The sequence below is a fragment of the Adiantum capillus-veneris genome, chromosome 25 (genome assembly GCF_014529385.1).
Source record: "Adiantum capillus-veneris isolate H3 chromosome 25, ASM1452938v2, whole genome shotgun sequence".
NCBI lineage: Eukaryota > Viridiplantae > Streptophyta > Polypodiopsida > Polypodiales > Pteridaceae > Adiantum > Adiantum capillus-veneris.
The window spans coordinates 4,876,763-4,899,566 of record NC_140955.1 but is presented as its reverse complement, the minus strand read 5'-3'; the positions used below and the strand labels follow the sequence as shown (position 1 = coordinate 4,899,566).

Sequence of the window (22,804 nt, the reverse complement as noted above, 5' to 3'; positions counted from 1 at the left end):
CACCCGCCACTTGGGTTTACTTCAAGCAAATGTTTGCATATGCTTGGTTGTCAAATGAATTTGAAGCCGACGTCATGACAGATTGGCACCAGCTTACTTCAGCTTCGTGCAAGAGCTTGCTGGAGTACAATAGGTGGTTTTGTAAAGTGTTACTCTCAGTGACCTCCTACAGATTTGTGCCATTGACAGAGCAGATAGAGAAGTACTGTCGTGGGCTGCCTAAAGGGCTTCGCGATTACTGTACAAAGAATAGAGTGGCTACCCTCACTCAGCTTATGGAAGTTGCGAACACTGGTCTTGCCTTGTTGAAAGGAGAGGACAGTGGATTTCGGAGCAGTGGCAAAGGAGGGCAGCAAAATAAAAATTCAGCGAAGAAGCCCTTTGTGAAAACGGCTCCTGATGTGTCACAGGGGTCAGAAAAGGCCACCAAAGATAATGATTCAGCCAGGACTTCTGGAGCGCAGGCAAAGAAACTGAAAAGGAAGCCTTTTGTGCGCAAGTCGCTCGAGGAAAAGAAGGTCCTAATGGCTGAGAACAAATGCTTTATATGCGAGCAGCCTGGTCACTTTTCTATCAATTGTCCACAAAGGAAAAGACCAGCTGACTCAGAGGATAAAGAAGACCAGAAAGGCAAGAAGCCTAAACCCATGGCAGGTTTAGTGCCAGACATGGTGGGTGACAGGCCCAGCACAAATGCCAGTGAGTTATGCAGGGCATGGGGTAAAGTTATGGATCAGACGGCACTCATCTTCTTTGATCTAAGTGCCAAAGCCAACTTTATCTCACCAGAGTTAGCTATGAAGCTGGGCATCAAAGCTGAAGAGATGGGGTACATAGTAGAGGCAGGGTTGGCATGTCCTGGCTACTCGAGTGTGTTACTCCCATCATTGGAAAACTGCGTCTGCATATTCAGTCGTATGTGGACACTGAAGAGTTCTACATCATGCCGCTGGAAGGTTGTGACGCCTTGTTGGGGATCCCGTGGATGTTCTGAGTGCATGGAGTCTTGGATGCCTACAACAAAAAGATCACTGTACAGCATAGGGGCAAAACTCACATCTTGGATGTAAAGCTTAAAGGAGAGTCAGTCCCTATTTTATCTGCTTCTGCTATCACTTCTGTAATAAAGAATCATCTTTCTGTGTACTTGATTTTTGCATGTGATGTCTCAGATAGTGATCAGTCAAATTTATCTGTGTTAGATAAAGAAAGGTCAACATTTTTGCAAAAGTTTAGTGACTGTTTTTCTGATTCATTACCGTCGCAATTGCCGCCAGAGAGACTTGAGGACCATCGGATAGATTTGGTGCCAGGGTGTAGCCCACCAAATAGATCTCCCTATAGGGTTAGTGCGGCGCAACAGAAAGAGATTATGGGCCAGGTTGAGGAGTTATTAGAGAAGAGGCCGATTCAGCCTAGTTCTTCACCCTTTTGCTCCCTAGTGCTCCTAGTGCAGAAGAAGGATGGCTCATGGCGCATGTGTATTGATTACCATGCGTTGAATAAGAATACCATCAAGAATAGGTTTCCTATTCCTAGAATTGATGATATTCTCGATCGTTTAGAGGGTGCTGCAATTTTCAGCAGGATAGACCTTAAGAGTGGGTACCATCAGATTCGTATAAGGCTAGAGGATGTGCACAAGACTGCGTTTAGAACGACATTTGGTCTTTATGAGTTTCTAGTGATGCCGTTTGGGCTAACAAATGCTCCTGCCACGTTCAACAGAATGATGGACCGGATTTTCCGCTCGCATCAACAGTTTGTTGGAACGTTCTTCGATGACATGATAGTGTATTTGAAGAATAAAGAGGAGCATAGGCGTCACTTGACCATTGTGTTCGAAGAGCTGCGTAGTCACATGTTACTTGTCAATCCTAAGAAAAGTGAATTCTTCCTCGAAGAGATCCACTTTCTGGGCCACATAGTCTCAAAGGATGGTGTTAGAATGGATCCCGCAAAGGTCGAAGCTATCAAGACATGGCCAGACTTGAAGACTGTGCACGATGTCAGAAGCTTCTTGGGATTGTGTTCCTACTATAGAAGGTTTATCAGAAATTTTGCAGAGATAGCATCGCCTCTTCACGCTTTGCAAAAGAAAGAGGTCACTTGTAGATGGACCCAAAAAGAGATTTCAGCTTTTAGTCTCTTAAAGGAAAAGTTGACTTTAGATCCAGTAATTGTTTTGCCAGATCTCAGGAAGTCATTTGTGGTCCAGTGTGACGCGTGTGGTAGTAGCATCGGAGCAGTGCTAATGCAAGATGGACGGGCAGTAGCTTATGAAAGCCGAATTTTGCAAGGGCCAGAGAGGACTATGTAAGTCTATGAGAAAGAGCTCTTGGCTGTGATTCATGCGCTTTCTAGCTGGAAGCACTACCTCTTGGGTACTGATTTTGTTGTCCAAACAGATCATCAGACCTTGCGATACTTCTTGACACAGTCAAAGTTATCCGAAAAGCATGTGCGATGGGCAAACATTCTTTCCATGTTCCACTTCCAGATTATGCATGTGGAAGGCAAGAAGAATGTTGTGGCTGATGCGTTATCAAGAAAGCCACAAATTTCAACTGTGTCAATTCCTTATCATCATGAGTTAGATGACATAAAGGAACAATATACTGCTGATGAAGATTTTGCAAGGATCTTTGAACAGTTACAAGAGGGGCAACATCACGAGCACTACCTCCTCAGAGATGGTTTTATGATGACGCATGGCAGACTTTGTGTCACTAGGCCACTGCGGCATAAGGTCATCGAAGAGAGTCATGTCCCACCGTATGCAGGGCATCGTGGCATTGATGCAACAGTTAAAGCGGTAGAGACATTCTTCTATTGGCCTACCTTGAGGAGAGATGTGGATGCCTTTGTGCAAGCATGCATAGTTTGCCAAAAGATCAAGTTTAACAGGGAAAAGGCACCAGGGTTGTTACAACCACTGCCGATTCTGGATAAGCCATGGGAAAGCATTGCTATTGACTTTATCTTTGATCTTCCAAGAACGCCAACAGGGAATGATGGTATATGGACCATTATTTGCAGGTTCAGTAAGCAGGCCCATTTTATCCCTGTCAGGAAGAAGATAAAATGGCACGCTTGTTCATGTACAATGTGTTTAAGTACCATGGTATGCCACAATCGATTATCAATGATCGTGATCCTCGCATGACCAGTTTGTTCTGGAGAGGATTGTTTGAGAACATGGGCACTACGCTCAAGTTCTCTTCTTTGTTTCATCCACAAATTGATGGACAGTCAGAAGAGGCTAATTCCAATGTCTTAGATCTCTTGAAATGCTATGTGTCAGATAATAAGGGCAAGTGGGAACAGTATTTGCCTATGCTTGAGTATGCGTACAATAATACGGTGCATTCGTCTACTGGCAAAGCACCTTTTGAGATTGTTGAAGGCGGCAAAAAGGTTTCTCCCATTTTGCATACAAAGGACAAGATCTTTGAGGCAGATTGATATGTTGAGAACATGGATGAGATGTATAAGAAGATTAAAGTTGCCTTGGAGAAGACTCAGGCAAAGCGGAAAAAGGCTGCTGATCGTCACCGTCGTGAATTGTTGTTATCACCTGGTGATTGGGTTCTGTTAAGGTTCGAAAAGGCAAGGTTAAAGAAGATGAAGGGCAAGGAACAACTGTTTCCTAAGCTCAACATGCGTTACTATGGGCCTTTTCAAGTGCTTGACAAGATCAACGATGTGGCTTACAGGCTGAAATTACCCGATGCGTAGAAGATTCATAATGCGTTTCACGTGAGTCTTCTAAAACCCTTCGTGGGTGATGTGCCAGAAGATATGCCAGATGAGGATCAGCCAGAAGTTGAGGAACTTGATGAGATCCTAGTACCTGAGCAAGTTTTGGCACATAAGGACAGAAAAGTTAAAGGACAAGTTGCAAGACGCTATTTGGTGAAGTTCAAGAACTGTCCACCTATGGATGCAAAGTGGATGGAAGAGCATGAACTGTTAGAGTCACCAAATGTATTGCAGCTTTACCTTGAAGCCTTTGGGTTACAACCTACTTATGCCCCAACCCAACGTGTGCAAAGGAGGGGTAATGATAGAGCTAGTACATCAAATGTACATATGAATTCAGTGTAATAGATGGAAATGACAAAAGTATGAAGGCCTCATTAAGTCATTTGTATCTATGTGTTATGACCTTTCTTGCGGATACATGCGATGATAAAAGAGTGTTGATAGCACAAGATCATCAGTGGCGTGTATCTATGGTATGCAATCGAGGACGTTTGCGATTTCAAGAGGGGGGTATGTCACGAGGACGTGGCAATTGCTAACTTTGGTTGTTGGTTTCTTTCTAAGGGGTTTTGTTTTATTTTTGAGACCCTCTTCTTGAAGTAGCAAACGGTCGGACATTGTATGGCCAATGTGAACGGTAGTTTCACCCGCAGATGGGTAGTGGTCGGCACTGGAATTTGTATGGCAAGAGGATGTCTAGGCTCATAGCAAGATCATGTAGGTCCCCCCGTCGCACTTAGCAAGTTGGTGGATACTAGGAAGTGAACTCAATAAAGGCCTAAAGTCAAGGTGTGACTATCAACAAAAAAGTATCCGACAGTTGGGCCACATTGCACGTTTGGATGCGGTCCAAATGAGGATAGATGGTCACATGACCACAGGGAGCCCAACAGAATCATTTCCTAAAATTTAGGGAACTGCTATTTTGGGCCGTGAAATGTGTTCGCGTCATTACCTCCGGTATGACTAGGGGAACGCTTTACAACTCTGCCGCGAAGTCAACTGATGCGTCGGTTGAGATATTTTGAAGTGGCAAACCCGAAACGGGCAAATGCTTGTAAATGTGCAAGTGTCAGTTTTTCATGGACTTGCCTTCTATAGGAAAAAATGCATTGAATTTTAAGCCGGGAGAGGGCTTCATTTGCAATTTGTCACAGGTTAAGAGCTATGGAGTGCTTCCTTTCTCTCTTATATACAGTGTGGTGCTAGGAGTGATGCCCTGCACGCTACACACTGCTCTCTCTTTCCCCTACGTGCAATTATGTGATGCCCCACAAGAGGGCTCCTCATTTGACTGATGTACAGCTGTGTGGGTTCATGCTTTTGTGCTGAGGCAAGAGCCTCCTTGAGCAGGAATAGGGGTAGCTGACTGCTACTCCAAAGTAGGCACCGGTGAGGGTCATAACCTCACCGTACAGGTGCAAAATCAGCGCTGTGTATGCGCTGTAAATTGACTGTTTTTCAGCCATACGGACGCCATGACCATTGGGAATTGTGCCCCACTGGTAGAGGACAGCTAGGGGACTGTTTGGGGCTGAAAACAGGGCAAAAACCAGTAAATACAGCGTGCTGAATTTACTGTTGTTGGGCAGGATTCAGAGGGTATACGCCAGTAGAAGCGAGTTCTAGCAGGGGAATTGATTTCGTGCAAGTTTTGGGGCTGTTATGCTACCGAAATTTGGCCAAATCAGGTAGTATCTTGTGGGATAGAGGTGAAAGATTCCCGGGACTCTTCTTTGTAATTTACCCTCCTAAAGAATAAAGAAATACCGAAAGGGGCGCCAATTTTGGGCCTACAGGTTGTCGGCGTCTACTCGGGGCATTCTAGCTTCCAAGCCGTGTGTGTATTCAAGTGTTAATTCCCGTAGCAGGTTTCCTTTGCACGTTCTCTCTGTGTGCGTCTAAAGTAAAGAATTTCGGGTGAAAGCCAACGCCTACCGCCCTACGGGCCAGTTACACATCACCTCTAAACGAAGTATCCATTCCGCTTCGAGTGATGACCATCCACTGAAGTCTTGGGTTCTTAAGTTCACGAGGAACTTGGGTTCTTGGGGGTCTGGGTTCTTGGGTGTCTTGAGGGTCTTGAGGTTCTTCTTTTGCTTGCAATCTGTGTTAGAGAAGGATCTTCACTTCACCCGAGTTCTGCTCTTTTCCGCGGGCGCACCCCTTCGCGGCCTTGCGCTCACACCAAGGTTGCTTTCTCCCACCTCACGTCGATTGGCCGGCCGCTAAGTGCACGTTCCGCTCCAATGAGTGAAAAGAGGCACAAGGGGAGGCTGGACAAGCCCTTCTTTCCTGGGATTCTTGTCACTCTTCAAAAACACGATTGGGAATGGACACGCCCAAGTGAACTTGGGTTCGTGCGACCTCAACAAGCAAAAAAATTTTCTGTGGATTCTTGTGGTTCTTTCCTTGAGTCATACAGAACACTGTCAAAGCTCTGATACCAATGTAAGGTGCAGCGGAATGAATGTTTGAACTTTGCTCAAGATGAGTGCTCCGAACTGTGCTCAAGGTTCCTTTTCGTTCTTATGGAGAGTAGAGCCTTCCGTTCTTAATGAGAGAGTGCAATGATCACAACAAAGTGGATGGACACTGTGCGTGCAAGTGTATGAGACTGAGAGATAGAGAGAGAAGAGAAATACGACACTAGAGACGTTGTAAAACCCTCCTCCGAAGGCCCCACTCTCATCGGCGAGAGTGGTCTACTATTGATTGCACAAACTGGTACAAACTGAATGCATGTGACTGATGCAAGTCTAGGCTAGGTTGATGTCGACGATGGGGATGACGAGACCGATCTAAGGGCTGAAATCTGCTGTCCTTCTACGGCTGTCCAAAAATGCTAATGGCTGAATTCTGCTGCGGCTGAAAACGCCATGGAAAACGCTGCCCTTGCTGGTCTTTGTGGCTGGTCTTTATGGCTGAAACTGTTGGTGCTTATCTGCTGAAATCCGGTGATGCCAATGCTGAAAACGCCATGCACAGGGAGGGCAATCTGGCTCCAAAAACGCTAGGGCTGGAATTCTGGAAAACGTTATATGATGGGAACTTCTTAGCGATGAGGCTAGGATGAAAACGCTAGGGCTGATGTGGAGGGAAAATGTCACCAGCGTGTGACTACTATCTATCCTTTTTTGTTGATTTCTTTCTTATTATCTATTTACTTTCACTTTTTGGAAACACCCCTCGGGAAATCTAACTGCCCTGCATTGCATAGCTAGTGTGGAACTGTCAAGAGGGAGTCCAGGCCTGAGGGCAAGAGAGCACTAAGGTTGGACAAGGACTATGGTTAGCCAAGTGGGGTCATTGACTAGCCAAAGTGGAATCCTTTGCTACAGAGGCTACATTTCAGTTCTGGATGTGGCCGCAGTGTACAAAGAGGGTCGGATGACCTAGAAAGATACAATGGCAGCATCTCCTAAAATTTAGGGAACTGCTATTTTGGGACCTGAAAATGTGTTGACGTCATTACCTCCGGAATGACAAGGGGAACATTTTCTTACTCTGCCGTGAAGTCAACTGGGCAACCGGTTGGGATATTTTTAGACGGCAACCCCGAAACGGGAAAATGCTTATAAATGTGCCAAGTGGCACCTTCTGGTGCACTTGCCTCATGCAACAAGAAGTGGCACTGAATTTAGGAGGGGGAGAGCCTCATTTTCAGATTTGTCACAGGTTAAGAGCTATGAAGTGCTTGCTTTCCCTCTTATGCACAGTACGGTGCCAGGAGTGATGCCCTGCACGCTACGCACTGCCCTCTCTCTCCCCTTTGGCAGTATGTTATGCCCCTCTAGTGGGCTCTTCATTTGACCAATGTACAGTTGTGTGGGTTCATGCGCGATTGCCGAGGCAAGAGCCTCTTGCACAGGTACTGGATTAGCTAGCGGCTAATCCCCCCGCAGGTACATGTGAATTCGGAGAGGTTTCACGCCAGAAATCTCATCCGATTCAAAGGGCAACTAGCCCTACAGGTGCGGGAGCTCGAGGAGTTGCTACGGATGCGACCGGCACGCGAAACGGAGCCCAAAGCAGTAAATTACAGCCTGCTGTGTATTTTTGCAGGTTTAGGGTTTTGGCCCTAAACGGACCCTAATACCCCCAGGAGGTTCGGGGACGCAAGGGGACCGCTGTACAAGCGATCTGGCGCATTTTCAGGGCTGAAAACAGAGAATTCAGCGTGCTGCAGATTCTCGCCAGGTTTTGCAAAGAAGTGCCCGTATGTGTCGGGAAAGTCAGTCAATGCGTGGGAATACTGACTGTGAAGGGTCCTAGTACAGTTATGCTACCGAAATCAGGCCGGAACAGTTGAAATTCAGCCAAGTTTGTGCGGGGCAGCTTGTAGGGATCCACAACATTTATTCCCTCTTTTGAACAATAAAGAAATACCGAAAGGGGCGCCTAAGTTAGGGGCCAGTCTGGTGTCGGTCTTCTCATACAGGTGCATTCTAGCATCTGTATCCCATTCCCCTCTCTTGTGTCACTATAGCGCAGGTAAAATAGACGACTAATAATGGGTGAAAGCTAAATCAAGGTTTGAAGTAAAGTCTACCGCCCTTTTTGGATTGTACAGGCCGGTTTCATGGTTCCATTGACGGGATTAAATCACTTTTTCCCATAGAAGTGAGCCTTGGTCAGTTTAGGCTTGAAGACATAGGGGATCATAGACCAGACACAGGGAATAGAAATTATGGCTGACAGACCAGATGATGTGACTGAAGAGGTTTCCTCTTCACAGGGTCAACAGACACATGAAGTGGGTGAGTCCTCAAGACCACCACAGACAGATGACGACATATTCAGAACCCAGTTGGCTACTGCTGTGGCTATGTTCACACAAGTAATGCAGAATCCGAGGTTTTTAGCCTTTCTGCAACCTCCTGTTCCGTCTCAGCAAGTTGGGTCACTGGATCATATTCAAAAGCCTGTTAAGGCTCGAGCACATGTGATTCATACCGCACAGTCAATGGAAACACCTGTACACTTGACGGAGAACATGCAGTCTCCATAACCTATGCCTAAGGTGCAAGAACAGGTGGCTGAGATGCCAATCTTTCAAGCTGTACCAGTTCAGCCCGCCACCTTTCAGCAGCCTATAGCTGGTTCTAATGGGCAGGGAAGCAACCTACAGGCTATGCAACAAGTGTTTCCACCACCTTCAGTACACCCTGGCTATTTTGGAGGTGGATCGGTATTCCAGAGCATGGCTGGTCATGCACCTGGAAATCAGTTTTACACGCCAGGAACAGTGTTCGGGGGTGCTCAAACGATGATGCCTAACCCCATGTACAGTGTCATGGGTATGCAACCAGGGTTTCAGAGCACTCAGGGCCAATTTGGGATGCCACAGGCAAATTTTGGTATGGCTGGAATTACAAATCAGCAGCCAAATATGGCATTTCCAGGTCAAGTTAATAGCGGCCAAGGAACACAGATGAACCCTAATAGTGTTCCCATGTTTCAGTCACTTCCATATGACAATTTAACGCCGCTGGAGAGGCCAACTCCGTACAAAGAAGGTGGCAAAGGTGTGTCATTCACGACCTTTACAGGGTTTGATGACAGGAAGAAGGTTCTCTCATTCCTCCAGCAGTTTGACAAGGCCTATGCAGGGGGAAACTTTACAGAGGCTTCAAAGGTCCGCAAGGTAGCCACTTTCTTGACAGGGAATGCGGGACAATGGTGGACAACTTTATTGCTTCAAGGGCAAGCTCCGTCCACATGGATTTACTTTAAGCAGATTTTTGCAGCAGCATGGTTATCTGATGATTTCGAAGCAGATGTCATGACAGAATGGCACCTACTAAATGCTGCCACTTGCAGAAATTTGGATGATTATAATCGGAAGTTTTGGAAAGCTCTACTTCCAGTAACTTCCTATAGGTTTGTGCCATTGACAGAACAGATTGAAAAATACTGTTGTGGCCTACCCAAAGGATTGAGAAAATACTGCACGAAGACAAAAGTCACTACTTTGACGCAGCTCATCGAGGTAGCAAACACTGGCAATGGTTTGCTCAAGGGAGAAGATTGTGAATTTAACACTGGCGTCAAGGCAGGATCAGGCAAGAAAAATTCAGCCAAGAAGCACGTTCCCAATGAGGCTCCTAAAGGGACTCAGGAGTCAGCCAACGCAGGGAAAGATAAAGCTACGGCTGAATCAGAAAAAGGACCAACAAAGAAATGGAAAAGACGTTTTCCTCGCAAGTCAGAAGAGCAAAAGAAGGTCCTGAGGACAGAGAACAAATGCTTTATATGTGAGCAGCCTGGCCACATTGCTTACAACTGTCCTACAAAGAAAAGGCCAGCTGATTCTGATGACAAGGAAGACAAGAAAGGAAAGAAGCCCATGGCTGGTCTAGTGCCAGATATGGTGGGCGACAAGCCAAATTCAGATGCAAGTGAGCTTTGCAGAGCATGGGGAAAGGTCAGGGATCAAACAGTGCTCATCTTCTTTGATCCAGGTGCCAAAGCCAACTTCATTTCCCCAGAATTGGCTTCAAAGTTGGGAATCAGACCTGAAGAGATGGGGTATACAGCAGAGGCAGGTTTGGCATGTCCTGGCCATACAGAGGCTGTGACACCCATCATTGGAAAGTTGCGTCTACATATCCAGTCCTATGTAGATGCTGAAGAATTTTACATCATGCCACTGGACGGATGTGATGTGTTGTTAGGTATTCCTTGGTTGTTTCGTGTACAGGGAATCATGGATGCCTACAACAAAAAGATCACTGTACAGAGTAGGGGAAAGACTCACATTCTGGATGTAAAGCTTAAAGGGGAGTCTATTCCCACTGTATCAGCTTCTGCTATTACTTCTGTAATGAAAAAGCATCTTTCGGCGTACTTGGTTTTTGCACGTGAAGTGTCAGATTGTGATGAATCAAATTTATCTGTGCTAGATAAAGAACGGTCAATGTTTTTACAACAGTATAGTGACTGCTTTTCCGATTAATTACCGTCTCAATTACCGCCAGAGAGACCCGAGGACCATGCGATAGATTTGGTGCCAGGCAGTGGCCCACCAAATAAGCCTCCGTACAGGGTTAGTGCGGCTCAACAGAAAGAGATAATGGGCCAAGTACAGGAGCTGTTAGAAAAGGGGCTGATTTAGCCCAGTTCATCTCCATTCTGCTCTCCAGTGTTGTTGGTGCAGAAAAAGGATGGCTCATGGCGTATGTGCATTGACTACCGTGCACTGAACAAGAATACCATCAAGAATAGGTTCCCTATACCTAGAATTGATGATATTATGGACAAATTAGAAGGAGCAGCTATGTTTAGCAGGATAGATCTAAAGAGTGGGTACCATCAGATCCGCATTAGATCAGAGGATGTGCACAAGACTGCTTTTAGAACAACGTTTGGCCTTTACGAATTTTTAGTGATGCCCTTTGGTCTCACAAATGCTCCTGCTACGTTCAATAGGATGATGGACAGAATTTTCCGTCCACACCAGTAGTTTGTTGGTACATTCTTCGATGACATGATAGTCTACTCAAAGAATGAAGAGGAGCATAGGCATCACTTGGCCATTGTGTTCAAAGAGCTACGTAGTCATAGGTTGCTCATCAATGCAAAGAAAAGTGAGTTTTTTCTGGAAGAGATTCACTTTCTGGGACACATTGTCTCAAAGGATGGTGTCAGAATGGATCTTGCAAAAGTTGAAGCGATCAAGTCATGGCCAAATTTGAAGACGGTGCATGATGTCCGAAGTTTCTTGGGACTATGCTCCTATTACAGAAGGTTTATCCGAAATTTCGTTGAGATTGCTTCACCTTTACATGCTCTTCAAAAGAAGGCAGTCACCTTTAGATGGACACAGAAAGAGATTTCAGCTTTTAATCTCTTAAAGGAAAAGATGACTTCGGATCCAGTCATTGTGTTGCCAGATCTTAGGAAGTCATTTGTGGTCCAGTGTGACGCATGTGGTAGTAGCATTGGTGCAGTGCTAATGCAAGATGGCAGGGTAGTAGCCTATGAGAGCAGAATTTTGCAAGGGCCAGAGATGACCATGCAGGTCTATGAGAAAGAGTTACTGGCTGTGATTCATGCGCTCTTAAGTTGGAAACACTACCTGCTAGGTGCAGACTTTGTTGTCCAAACGGACCATCAGACCTTGCGGTACTTCTTGACACAGACAAAGTTATCTGAGAAGCATATGCGATGGGCAAATATCTTGTCCATGTTCCATTTTCAGATTGTGCATGTGGAAGGCAAGAAGAACGTTGTGGCTGATGCCTTGTCAAGGAAGCCACAAATTTCACCTGTGTCAATTCCTTATCATCATGAACTTGATGATATGAGAGAACAGTATGAAAATGAAGAAGATTTTGCAAGGGTCTTTGAGCAGCTAATGGATGGACAACGTCATGAACACTATCTTCTCAAAGATGGGTTCATGATGATGCATGGCAGATTGTGTCACAAAGCCATTGCGACGCAAAGTTATGGAAGAGAGTCATGTCCCACCGTATGCAGGGCATCGTGGTATCGATGCTACAGTTAAAGCGGTTGAGACATTCTTCTATTGGCCTACATTGAGAAGGGATGTGGATGCCTTTGTGCGAGAATGCCTAATATGCCAAAAGGTCAAGTTTGACAGGTAGAAGGCACCAGGGTTATTGCAACCACTACCTATTCCAGATAAACCATGGGAAAGTATTGCTATTGATTTTATCTTTGATCTTCCGAGAACGCAGACAGGAAACGATGGTATTTGGACCATTATTTGCAGATTTAGCAAACAGGCTCATTTTATTCCTGTCAGGAAGAAGATAAAGCTAGATCAGATGGCACGCTTGTTTATGAGCAATATTTTCAAGTATCATGGCATGCCACAGTCGATTGTTAGCGACCGTGATCCACGCATGACAAGTTTGTTCTGGAGAGGTTTGTTTGAGAATATGGGCACCACGCTCAAATTCTCTTCGTCATTTCATCCTCAAACAGATGGGCAGTCAGAAGAGGCAAATTCTACTGTCCTAGATCTGCTGAAGTGTTATGTGTCAGAGCATAAAGGAAAGTGGGAGCAGTATTTGCCATTGGTGGAGTATGCATACAATAATACAGTGCATTCATCAACTGGCAAGGCACCTTTGAGATAGTTGAAGGTGGCAAGAAAGTTCCTCCCATACTGCATACAAAGGACAAGATATTTGAAGCAGATAAGTATGTTCAGGACATGGATGAAATGTACAAGAAGGTCAAAGTGGCCTTAGAAAAGACTCAGGCAAAGCAAAAGAAAGCAGCCGATCGTTACCGTCGTGAAGTGGTATATTCACTTGGTGATTGGGTGCTTTTACGCTTTGAAAAGGCAAGGTTAAAGAAGATGAAGGGCAAGGAAAGACTGTTTCCAAAGCTCAACATGCGTTACTATGGGCCTTTTCAAGTGTGCGACATAATCAGTGATGTTGTATATAGGCTGAAATTGCCTGACAGTTGGAAGATTCACAATGCGTTTCATGTGAGTCTTCTCAGACCCTATGTGGGTGATGTGCCAGAAGATATGCCAGCTGAAGATCAGCCGGAAGTCGAGGAACTTGACGAGATCTTGGTCCCTGAACAGATTTTGGCACACAAAGAAAGGAAAGTGAAAAGCAAGGTTGCTAGGTGTTACTTGGTAAAGTTCAGAAGCTATCCACCAATGGATGCTAAGTGGATGGAAGAAGGTGAACTTGCAGAGTCACCAACTGTGTTATCACTTTACCTGGAAGCCTTCGATTTGCAACCTACCTTGACCTCTTGAGTTTCAAAGCTAAATGGATTGTCAGTGTGACAATGGCTTCTGAAACAAATGATGTACATGGTATTTAAAGTGAGCTCAAATCAAATACCTGTTACATGAATGTTAGAGCTGTACAGATTGTTAGTTTGGCAATTGCTCTTATGGAATGTCCAAAAGTTTGGTTAGTGCTATAGAAGTTAGTATTTCTTGTCAGTTTGTCAAGGATACAATGATTGCTTCTATTGAAGAGTACATGTGTAACTGCATTCTTAAACTGTCGGTTTGGGTATGCTCGAAAGTGTTACGGGATCCAATGTGTACTATAAGACAGTGGCAAAATGTGCAGCTACCATTTTGTCATTGGAAAGTTAGTGACTCAAAGCAATGGCAGAGTGCGAAGCTACCACTATGTCATTGGGACAGGGTTCACACGCAGGCAATACATGAGTCGACGAGGTGTTGAATACACTAGGGTTGACAATGAGCATGTATGTGTCGTATATGTGTCGACAGGTGTTGAATACATCAGTGTTGACAGTAAGCATGTACGACATAGATGCAAACGAGGACGTTTGAGATTTCAAGAGGGGGGTATGTCACCAGCGTGTGACTACTATCTATCCTTTTTGTTGATTTCTTTCTTATTATCTATTTACTTTCACTTTTTGGAAACACCCCTCGGGAAATCTAACTGCCCTACATTGCATAGCTAGTGTGGAACTGTCCAGAGGGAGTCCAGGCCTGAGGGCAAGAGAGCACTAAGGTTGGACAAGGACTATGGTTAGCCAAGTGGGGTCATTGACTAGCCAAAGTGGAATCCTTTGCTACAGAGGCTACATTTTAGTTCTGGATATGGCCGCAATGTACAAAGAGGGTCTGATGACCTAGAAAGATACAATGGCAACATCTCCTAAAATTTAGGGAACTGCTATTTTGGGACCTGAAAATGTGTTGACGTCATTACCTCCGGAATGACAAGGGGAACATTTTCTTACTCTGCCGTGAAGTCAACTGGGCAACCGGTTGGGATATTTTTAGACAGCAACCCCGAAACGGGAAAATGCTTATAAATGTGCCAAGTGGCACCTTCTGGTGCACTTGCCTCATGCAACAAGAAGTGGCGCTGAATTTAGGAGGGGGAGAGCCTCATTTTCAGATTTGTCACAGGTTAAGAGCTATGGAGTGCTTGCTTTCCCTCTTATGCACAGTGCGGTGCCAGGAGTGATGCCCTGCACGCTACGCACTGCCCTCTCTCTCCCCTTTGGCAGTATGTTATGCCCCTCTAGTGGGCTCTTCATTTGACCAATGTACAGTTGTGTGGGTTCATGCGCGATTGCCGAGGCAAGAGCCTCTTGCACAGGTACTGGATTAGCTAGCGGCTAATCCCCCCGCAGGTACATGTGAATTCGGAGAGGTTTCACGCCAGAAATCTCGTCCGATTCAAAGGGCAACTAGCCCTACAGGTGCGGGAGCTCGAGGACTTGCTACGGATGCGACCGGCACGCGAAACGGAGCCCAAAGCAGTAAATTACAGCCTGCTGTGTATTTTTGCAGGTTTAGGGTTTTGGCCCTAAACGGACCCTAATACCCCCAGGAGGTTCGGGGACGCAAGGGGACCGCTGTACAGGCGATCTGGCGCATTTTCAGGGCTGAAAACAGAGAATTCAGCGTGCTGCAGATTCTCGCCAGGTTTTGCAAAGTGCCCGTATACGTCGGGAAAGTCAGTCAATGCGTGGGAATACTGACTGTGAAGGGTCCTAGTACAGTTATGTTACCGAAATCAGGCCGGAACAGTTGAAATTCAGCCAAGTTTGTGCGGGGCAGCTTGTAGGGATCCACAGCATTTATTCCCTCTTTTGAACAATAAAGAAATACCGAAAGGGGCGCTTAAGTTAGGGGCCAATCTGGTGTCGGTCTTCTCATACAAGTGCATTCTAGCATCTGTATCCCATTCCCCTCTCTTGTGTCACTATAGCGCAGGTAAAATAGACGACTAATAATGGGTGAAAGCTAAGTCAAGGTTTGAAGTAAAGTCTACCGCCCTTTTTGGATTGTACAGGCCGGTTACAGAAAACGCTACCATGGGGGATCTTTGCTTGGAGGAAAAATCGCCACCAAGGGGTTCTTGCTTGAGAAGTTGCCTGTTGAGCGGTGAAGCTCCTGCTGCCTCTTCTGCCAATTAGTGCTAGTCTAGGTTTGCTTATATACAAACTTACTCAATTTGCCCTACCTATTTCCAACAAAAGTCACATAAAAATAATAAGTGAAAAATGTAAAAAATAGGTAAAATAGGCTAAATGCACTGGAAAATTTCCCTGAAGGATTCTGATGGGAATGCTTATGACATGCTGTGTGCAACCAGAGGATATGCATCTACACTAAGTGACTCGGCATGCACGGTCTGCGAACACTCACAAAAGTGCCAGATTTAGACTGACTGGACTGACTGAACCCTTGTTGTGCTGTAGCTTGTCCACGGACACATTGGGTTGGATGTGTCACGTGACACTTTCCCACCGAAAATTTGTCCTATTCTTCATTCTGCTCTTCAATGCTCGTACCCGATTTTAACTTTTCTTTGCATGTCCACCGAGGGATGTTTTCTCTGTTAGATTCTCCACGAGAACCCATGTGTAATCTGGGATTCTTTATGGCTTATGCCTTGTAAGACAAAGCGATGAAGACGGGAGCGCGCTTGATGCGCGATGAAGTAAGGGTGGGAGTCGCTAATAAGTCCGGGGTTGGGACACGAAGATTCTTCAAGAACAATTACCAAAGTGGCCAAGTACTTTGTCTGCTCTTTGATAGGACTGGTATGTCTTGAGAAAAGCAGATGCTTGAAGCTCTGATACCATTGTTACAGACTTGGGCCTCCCAAGTCGAGTCTGGCACGACACTCGAGAGAATCACTTAATATACTTCACAACTTTAAAATGTGAGTCGACACGGCCCGGCGTAGTTACGTGCCCGAGGCACCTTTTGGTATTTCTTTTTATATTAATGCTTGAGCAAAGTACAACACCCGCGGGACCTCTGCTCTCAAACTTTGCGTCCAATTGCTTTGCAGAGCGAGGCCCTAAGGGTCTATTTCTTCTTACAAGGGATGCCCCAAAAGCAATTAAACCCAAAAGCAAATTGTCCCAAAAGCATCTGGTCCCAAAAACTACCAAAAAGCAATCAACACAATTTGCGGAAATCCGTACAACAGCCACGTTAGCATGTCAGCGCATAATGCGGAAATCCGTACTTATGCACGTGGTATCTGTCAGCGTAAATTCTGGGCCTGTTCGTATAGCTTGTTGCCACGTCAGCATCCGTAGTGCTTGTCATCTGGTCCTGCCCGGGTGGTCATGCACGTCATCTGTTTGTGACAATTCACCTAACGGGTGTGTCACGTGCATATGGCTCTGTGTGCCACATGGACATGCTTCATAGACTTCCAGAGCTAGTTTTCCCCATCTTCCTAGATAGGAGTCTAGAATCTTAGGAGGATTAGTTCCGGAAATTTTGTGAGCCTGTTCGCAGGACCTGCATGTCCGGATGGTCCATATTAGATTAGGTTTTCCAGTTTTGGAACCCTTTTGCATAAATGGTTTGTACACGCATTTTGACAGATGTTATTACACAACGGTGGGCATTTGGCATGACGTGCATGTAGTTTTAGGTTAGAGGAATCAATGAGCCATTCCCCGTGTCGATCGGATTCTCCGGTGGACAAATGTGCGACAGTTTCACCAAAAAACCTTGCCAAACTTATTAATAAATCATTTTTATGATTTATTGTGTTGGGTTGGGTCGACAGTTTGCCCTATCTAAGCCTTCGTAATTTTACGAGTCCAATTTCAGCCCAAAGGGAACGAGGCAGCCAAGCATTGGAGCAAGTTGCAGATCACCTAGCGCTAGCAGAAGAGCAGCCTAGCGTTTCCAAGCGTTTCCAGTTTTGAAATCAGCACCAGCGTTTTGCTGGAAATCGCCAGATCAGCACCAGCGTTTTCAGATCAGTGCTAGCATTTTTAGATCAGCACTAGCGTTTTCAAATCATCACCAGCATTTTCAGATCAGCAGCCAGCATTTTCAGATTTCAGCCCCTTCCGTTTGCCGGAAACGTCTTGGATCTGCCTTCGCCATCTCCCCGTTGCTGTCTGGTACTTCGGCAGTCCATCGAGCCTCTCCTCGGCCATTCCCTCGCTGGCATTGAGTGCTCCATTGCTTTCCATCATCGGCATCGTCGAGATCTGCGTTCTCAGCCCTTCATTTGTCACAAACTGATGACGTGGCGGTACTGCTCGGACACACATGTACGGCAGTTTGTTGACGTTGCAGAAGTGAACAGATGATGACGTGGCAGCAGTACGGATTTCCGTAATTTGCACTGACAGGCTGACGTGGCAAACAATATGGAATTCTGCAATTTGCACTGACTGTGCTGATGTGGCAGCCTGTACGGATTTTCATAAAATGTGTTGGCAGCTTTTTGGGTGCAACGCTTTTGGACCAGATGCTTTTGTGTTTACCGCTTTTTATTTAACTTCTTTTGAGGCCAAGGGCCTTTAAATACGTGCAAAAGGGCTCAGTCTCTGGCACTCTTCTGGGTGAAGGTGCAAAATGCGAGTATCGGCATTGTACTGAGTTCAAGTAATATAAAGAAATACCGAAAGGGGTGCCAAGGTTTGGGGCCAATACTCTCTGGGGTGGAATTCCGCCACTCCTTGTCGCGTGTGCTCTCTCTTTCAGTTCAGTTGTTATTGAAGTGCTAAAAGTCTGTTCAGTCTATCCTTTTCTATTGGCATGCGGTGCCTGTCTCGTGACAGCTGGTATCAGAGCTTCAGGCGCGTGCTTTTCTGAAAGCATACCGGTCCCACCAAAGAGCAGACAGAGCAAACTGGCGCTTCGAAAGTCTACTGGAATTTTATTTGAAGAATTTGTGTCCCAATTCCCGACTTGGGGTGCCCAAGGTCGTGACATCATTCCTCTAATATTGGGAGCGCAATTCAATCCCAGATCTACCCCTTGCTGGCCATCTGCAATTTCACATTGAGAAGGATCCAAAGGTGCATCAAATCAGCCCCGGAGGTGCCTCGTCTTGAGGAGTTACCACGGCGACAGTCATCATTCGAGTCTGTAGAGTGTGCACTTGAGGTATTTCACGTGTATACATTCCATTTACGCAATCTAAAGCAAATACCACATTGGCAACGGTGTGGGACTTGCCCAAAGATAGATATGTTCACCTAGCACTCGAGTCCTCTCGACAGTTAGCTATGCAGGGAGATACATCATGCTAGTATGGAGAGATGGCATCATGGTTTCAAGTACATGGGTTCAACATTGACAGATTGGCCCCCTTCTAGTACTCCCTGGATGCACCCTCTCTGACTCTTACACAGTCCGAGATCACCAAGCTCATCTGCCAGGACATGACCCAACTAGAACCAGGAGGACCTGTGTACAGCCAGCACAGGAGCTGGGCTCGAAGATAGCTTTCTATAGAGAGCATCTTCTCCAGCTTACTGAGGATGGTTTTGTGACGAGGCCCAGATACATGGATACCCAACTATCTCATGGGATACGATGTTGTAAGGTGCAGCAGAAGTGAATGCTTATAGTGCTCCGAACTGTTTTCAGGGGTTCCTTTTACTTACGGGAGGGAGAGCCTTCCGTTCTTAGAGAGAGAGTGCAAGTGCAATGATCACAAACAAAGTGAATGCTACTGTGAATGAAAGTGCTGAGAATGAGAGAGAAAGAGAAAAGAATACGACACCGGACGGTTCTCAAACCCTCCTCCAAGGGCCCCCCTCTCTATGGCGAGAGAGGTATATGCTATAGATTGCACAAATCTGGTACAATGGTCTAGATGCCATGGACTTTCCAACGATGTCGACGACGATGGACGGGCTGAAAACAGAAAACGCTAGGGCTGATATGCTGAAATCTGAAAGGGCTAATCTGTTGCGGGTAAGGTGAGATCTGTGAGGCTATGGGGCGATCTGCAAGTGTCGATGGTTGAAAACCAAAAATGCTGGCAGCGTTGCTGATTCGGAATGCCGGAGATTGAAAACGCTGGGCTAATATGCAAGTTGCAAAAACGCCAAGTGCTGGGATCTGAAAACGCTGGCTAATCTGGGAGATGCAAAAATGCCAGGAGTCTTGTTTGGCTGAAAATGTTGGGCTCTTTACCGGTCTACTGAGGAGAAGCACTGCAAGTTGGATAACTTGTTTTGTTGCCTCTTCTGCCTGTAGTGAGCACCCCCTCCTCTGCTTATATAGGTCAAACTTGCTGGGTCAAGCAGTCTTCCCTACAGCCCACGACCTTGGAAATTGGCATAATAAATAAATAAAATAATAAAAATGCCTGCAACTGAACTGCCCTAAAAATGCCATGGAAATTTGGGTGTACTGACTTGGACAATGCAAATGCTAGGTGCTACTGGGTTGTGCAATCAGAGGATATGCAACTACTCTGCCTGGACATGCATGGCCTGCGCACAGGCTCACAAAGGTGCTAGAACACTTCCTAGGCTAACCCGAACCCTAGACCTGGGATAGCTTGTCCACATGCACATAGGGTTAATTGTGCACGTGACATCCCCTTCTTTTTAAAGTGAGGTACTGGTACGGAGCTGCATGGCTTCCTTGTAGTCTACCAACAACTCTGGGTAGTCTTTGAAAAATCTTCGTCCACCCCCACGGTTTCGTGGGTTCTTCGATCTTTGAAATTCAAAAAGTACCATCTCATAGGTCATTTTGGCCTTTTGTAGACGTTAATATAACATTTCATTTCATCTCTCTCTCTCTCTCTCTCTCTCTCTCTCTCTCTCTCTCTCTCTCTCTCAAAGGTTAATGGAATTTGGTTTCTTGGGATTGTTTCCCAGGATGAGTGCTTCTCACTGTGGCTTTAATATTGTCCCTCTGAGTAAGAACATCTTCTTACCTCTGGCAGGTTATTGTGCACTTAACCTTGCTGGTTGTGGTCTTTTGCCTTGCTGTCTGTGATGCTGGTCATAACTCAGTGTTCTTGCTTTCAAGATGCAGGCCATTTGTTGCTAATCCTGTGGTCTCGGAATCAGTGACCTTTTTTTTTGGAAACATTTACAGATTGAAAAGCTGAAAGATGCTGACATTCTAACAATAGCTTTTGAAGAGCTCGGCAAGTTTTCCCCAACACTGATGGAGACGGTGATCACAGAACGGGATCTGTAAGTAGATTTTCTGTTTGAAAAGTATCATCTCTCTTTGTTGCATATCTGATCGCTGGATGCTAGTATAAGCCTTGTAAACATAAAGAACGTCTGGTGGCAAGGAGCCCAACTTGACCTGTGTGCCGCCATTAGGGCTTTGTTACTGACAAGAAATTGCCTTTATTTTTCTGATGAATTTCGTTTTTGGTAAATTAAAGTAAGGTGGACTTTTATGTTTATCTAAACATTTTTAAAGATTGTGTTTCAGTAGAAACACTGTTTAGTTATTTGAAGTGAAAGAAAACAACTTATCCACTTATCTATGATATGTCCTTAGAAAAAAGGTTTTTAAGGCATTTGGTGTTGATCTCTGGTCCAGCAGATCTCGGAAGAGCCAATGTGATTGCTTGCCCTGAATATAAAGATGAAACAGTTTTGCCAAGTCACGGTGTTGAAATTTTTTGTGCTTAACTGATTATGATCTGTTGTATCCGCGGAATACCTTTTCCCCTCCTCAAATTTGTGGCCACAGCTCACTGCAAAAAATTGACCACCACACTTGGAGCTGTTGTTGGCAGAGAGGATGTCTTTTGTGTTTACTATCCTTCAGAATATGTTTCTTGTGTGCACTCAATCACATTTTGCTATGCAGATTTATGACGGCAGCATTGCAAAAAATTGCCGAGCATCACTCGTCAATTGTTGCTGTTGTTGGCAGAGGACATGTTGCAGGGATAACCAAGTATTGGGGTCAGGACATACCTGTGAGTTTTCTGACTTGCTGATCATAGGTCTGCGTGATGTTTCCATCATGTAAGTCTCATCCTCTTTGCTTTCTTTTGTTTGTTGCCTGCCAGATACATACTCTCCTAGAAATTCCACAGAAAAGATCTCTACTGGGCTTAAGATTGAGAACGTACATGCTGATCATCCTTGTTGCTTTTGCAAGTGTTATTTTGTATGCCTTGCATTAATCAGGGTTATGATAAGAGTTCCTATTTCTTTTACTACTTGTATTTGAAAGGCCCTCAATTCTGGGGGAGAGGTTTGAGACCAGTAGCCTCTTTCTTTTGTGTGACTACTTTGTTGTGCCATGTGTCTCCTTGGATGAAGGCTTGACAGCTCTGACATTTGTCATATAAGCTCTCTTCAGTTTAGACCTCTCATGCAAGAAAACACGGATATAAATACAGAAGATAAGATATTTCCAATTGCAAGTCTTATTGTAGGGAATGTATGGAGTCCTCATTTGTAATTGTTCGGTTTCTACTTAGTTTGTGCAGCTGCCTGTGAAACTCTCAGCTGTAGTATGCAGTTTCTGATCTGGTTGCAAGGGCAACTAATTACTTTCAGAATTGTCATAAGACTTTGTCAAGCGTACTTTCTTGTTTGCAATTCAATGATAATTGTCCCCTGCCCCCCCCCCCCCTTCCCCTCTCTCTCTCTCTCTCTCTGTGAAAATGGTAGTTATATATTCTGTACAACAGACCTCTAGGGATGCTCAATGGGCCTATCTCTCAGAGGAAGTACAAACTGGAGCAGCACAGCATAAGTGCAAGCAATACATCACGGTAGGAAGAATGCAGTATGAACCACCCAGGTGGTACATAATACCATGTGATGTGTTCCTGATCCAAACTTCAAAATATTGAAGACCTCGCCCATATCCAAAGAAAAGTGTTATCTATGCTGCTCCACTGCCTTGGAGGAGCCTGCCGATGTATTCCACTGGGTGCGAAGAGTATGTTTGACCGGATAGATGTTAGGTAAGGCTGTGAGCACACAGAGCCTTCCACAAAATCATAATGCAATGCAGTTAATTGTGGGATGTCGACCGAACTTATGCACTTTGAGTGGAGCATATCAAGAGTGCCTTGTCTGTAAGTGGAAGATGTGAGCATGAAGACCGGATCTGTAGAACCCTCAAATAGACTCGGAAATTGCAATAGCCATGCAACCGTCCCCACGTCGCAAACCTGTTATTAATACCAACTCTGATAAGTAAATAACATACTGCCCACCAAACCCGTGTGTACAAAAGCAATGACATAGGGCCGACTCCTGTTGTGTAGTACATCGTTCGCATGCTGGGTGGTGGCCAGTATGTGCAGCCCAAGTGCCAACAGGAAGT

The 22,804-nt window shown here is 45.4% G+C and overlaps 1 protein-coding gene across 1 annotated transcript in view; it reads left to right on the top strand.

Annotated features, from left to right (window-relative positions):
* LOC147424349 (uncharacterized) overlaps positions 1–22,073 on the top strand; it is a 54,348-nt gene extending 32,275 nt beyond the window's left edge. The window contains exons 8-10 of the mRNA XM_086500821.1: positions 20,591–20,691; positions 21,326–21,437; positions 21,531–22,073. Of these exons, the coding sequence (XP_086356947.1) occupies positions 20,591–20,691; positions 21,326–21,437; positions 21,531–21,647 (330 nt within the window). The 3' untranslated portion in view covers positions 21,648–22,073. The remainder of the gene's footprint in view (positions 1–20,590; positions 20,692–21,325; positions 21,438–21,530) is intronic.
* The last annotated feature ends 731 nt before the right edge of the window (positions 22,074–22,804 follow it).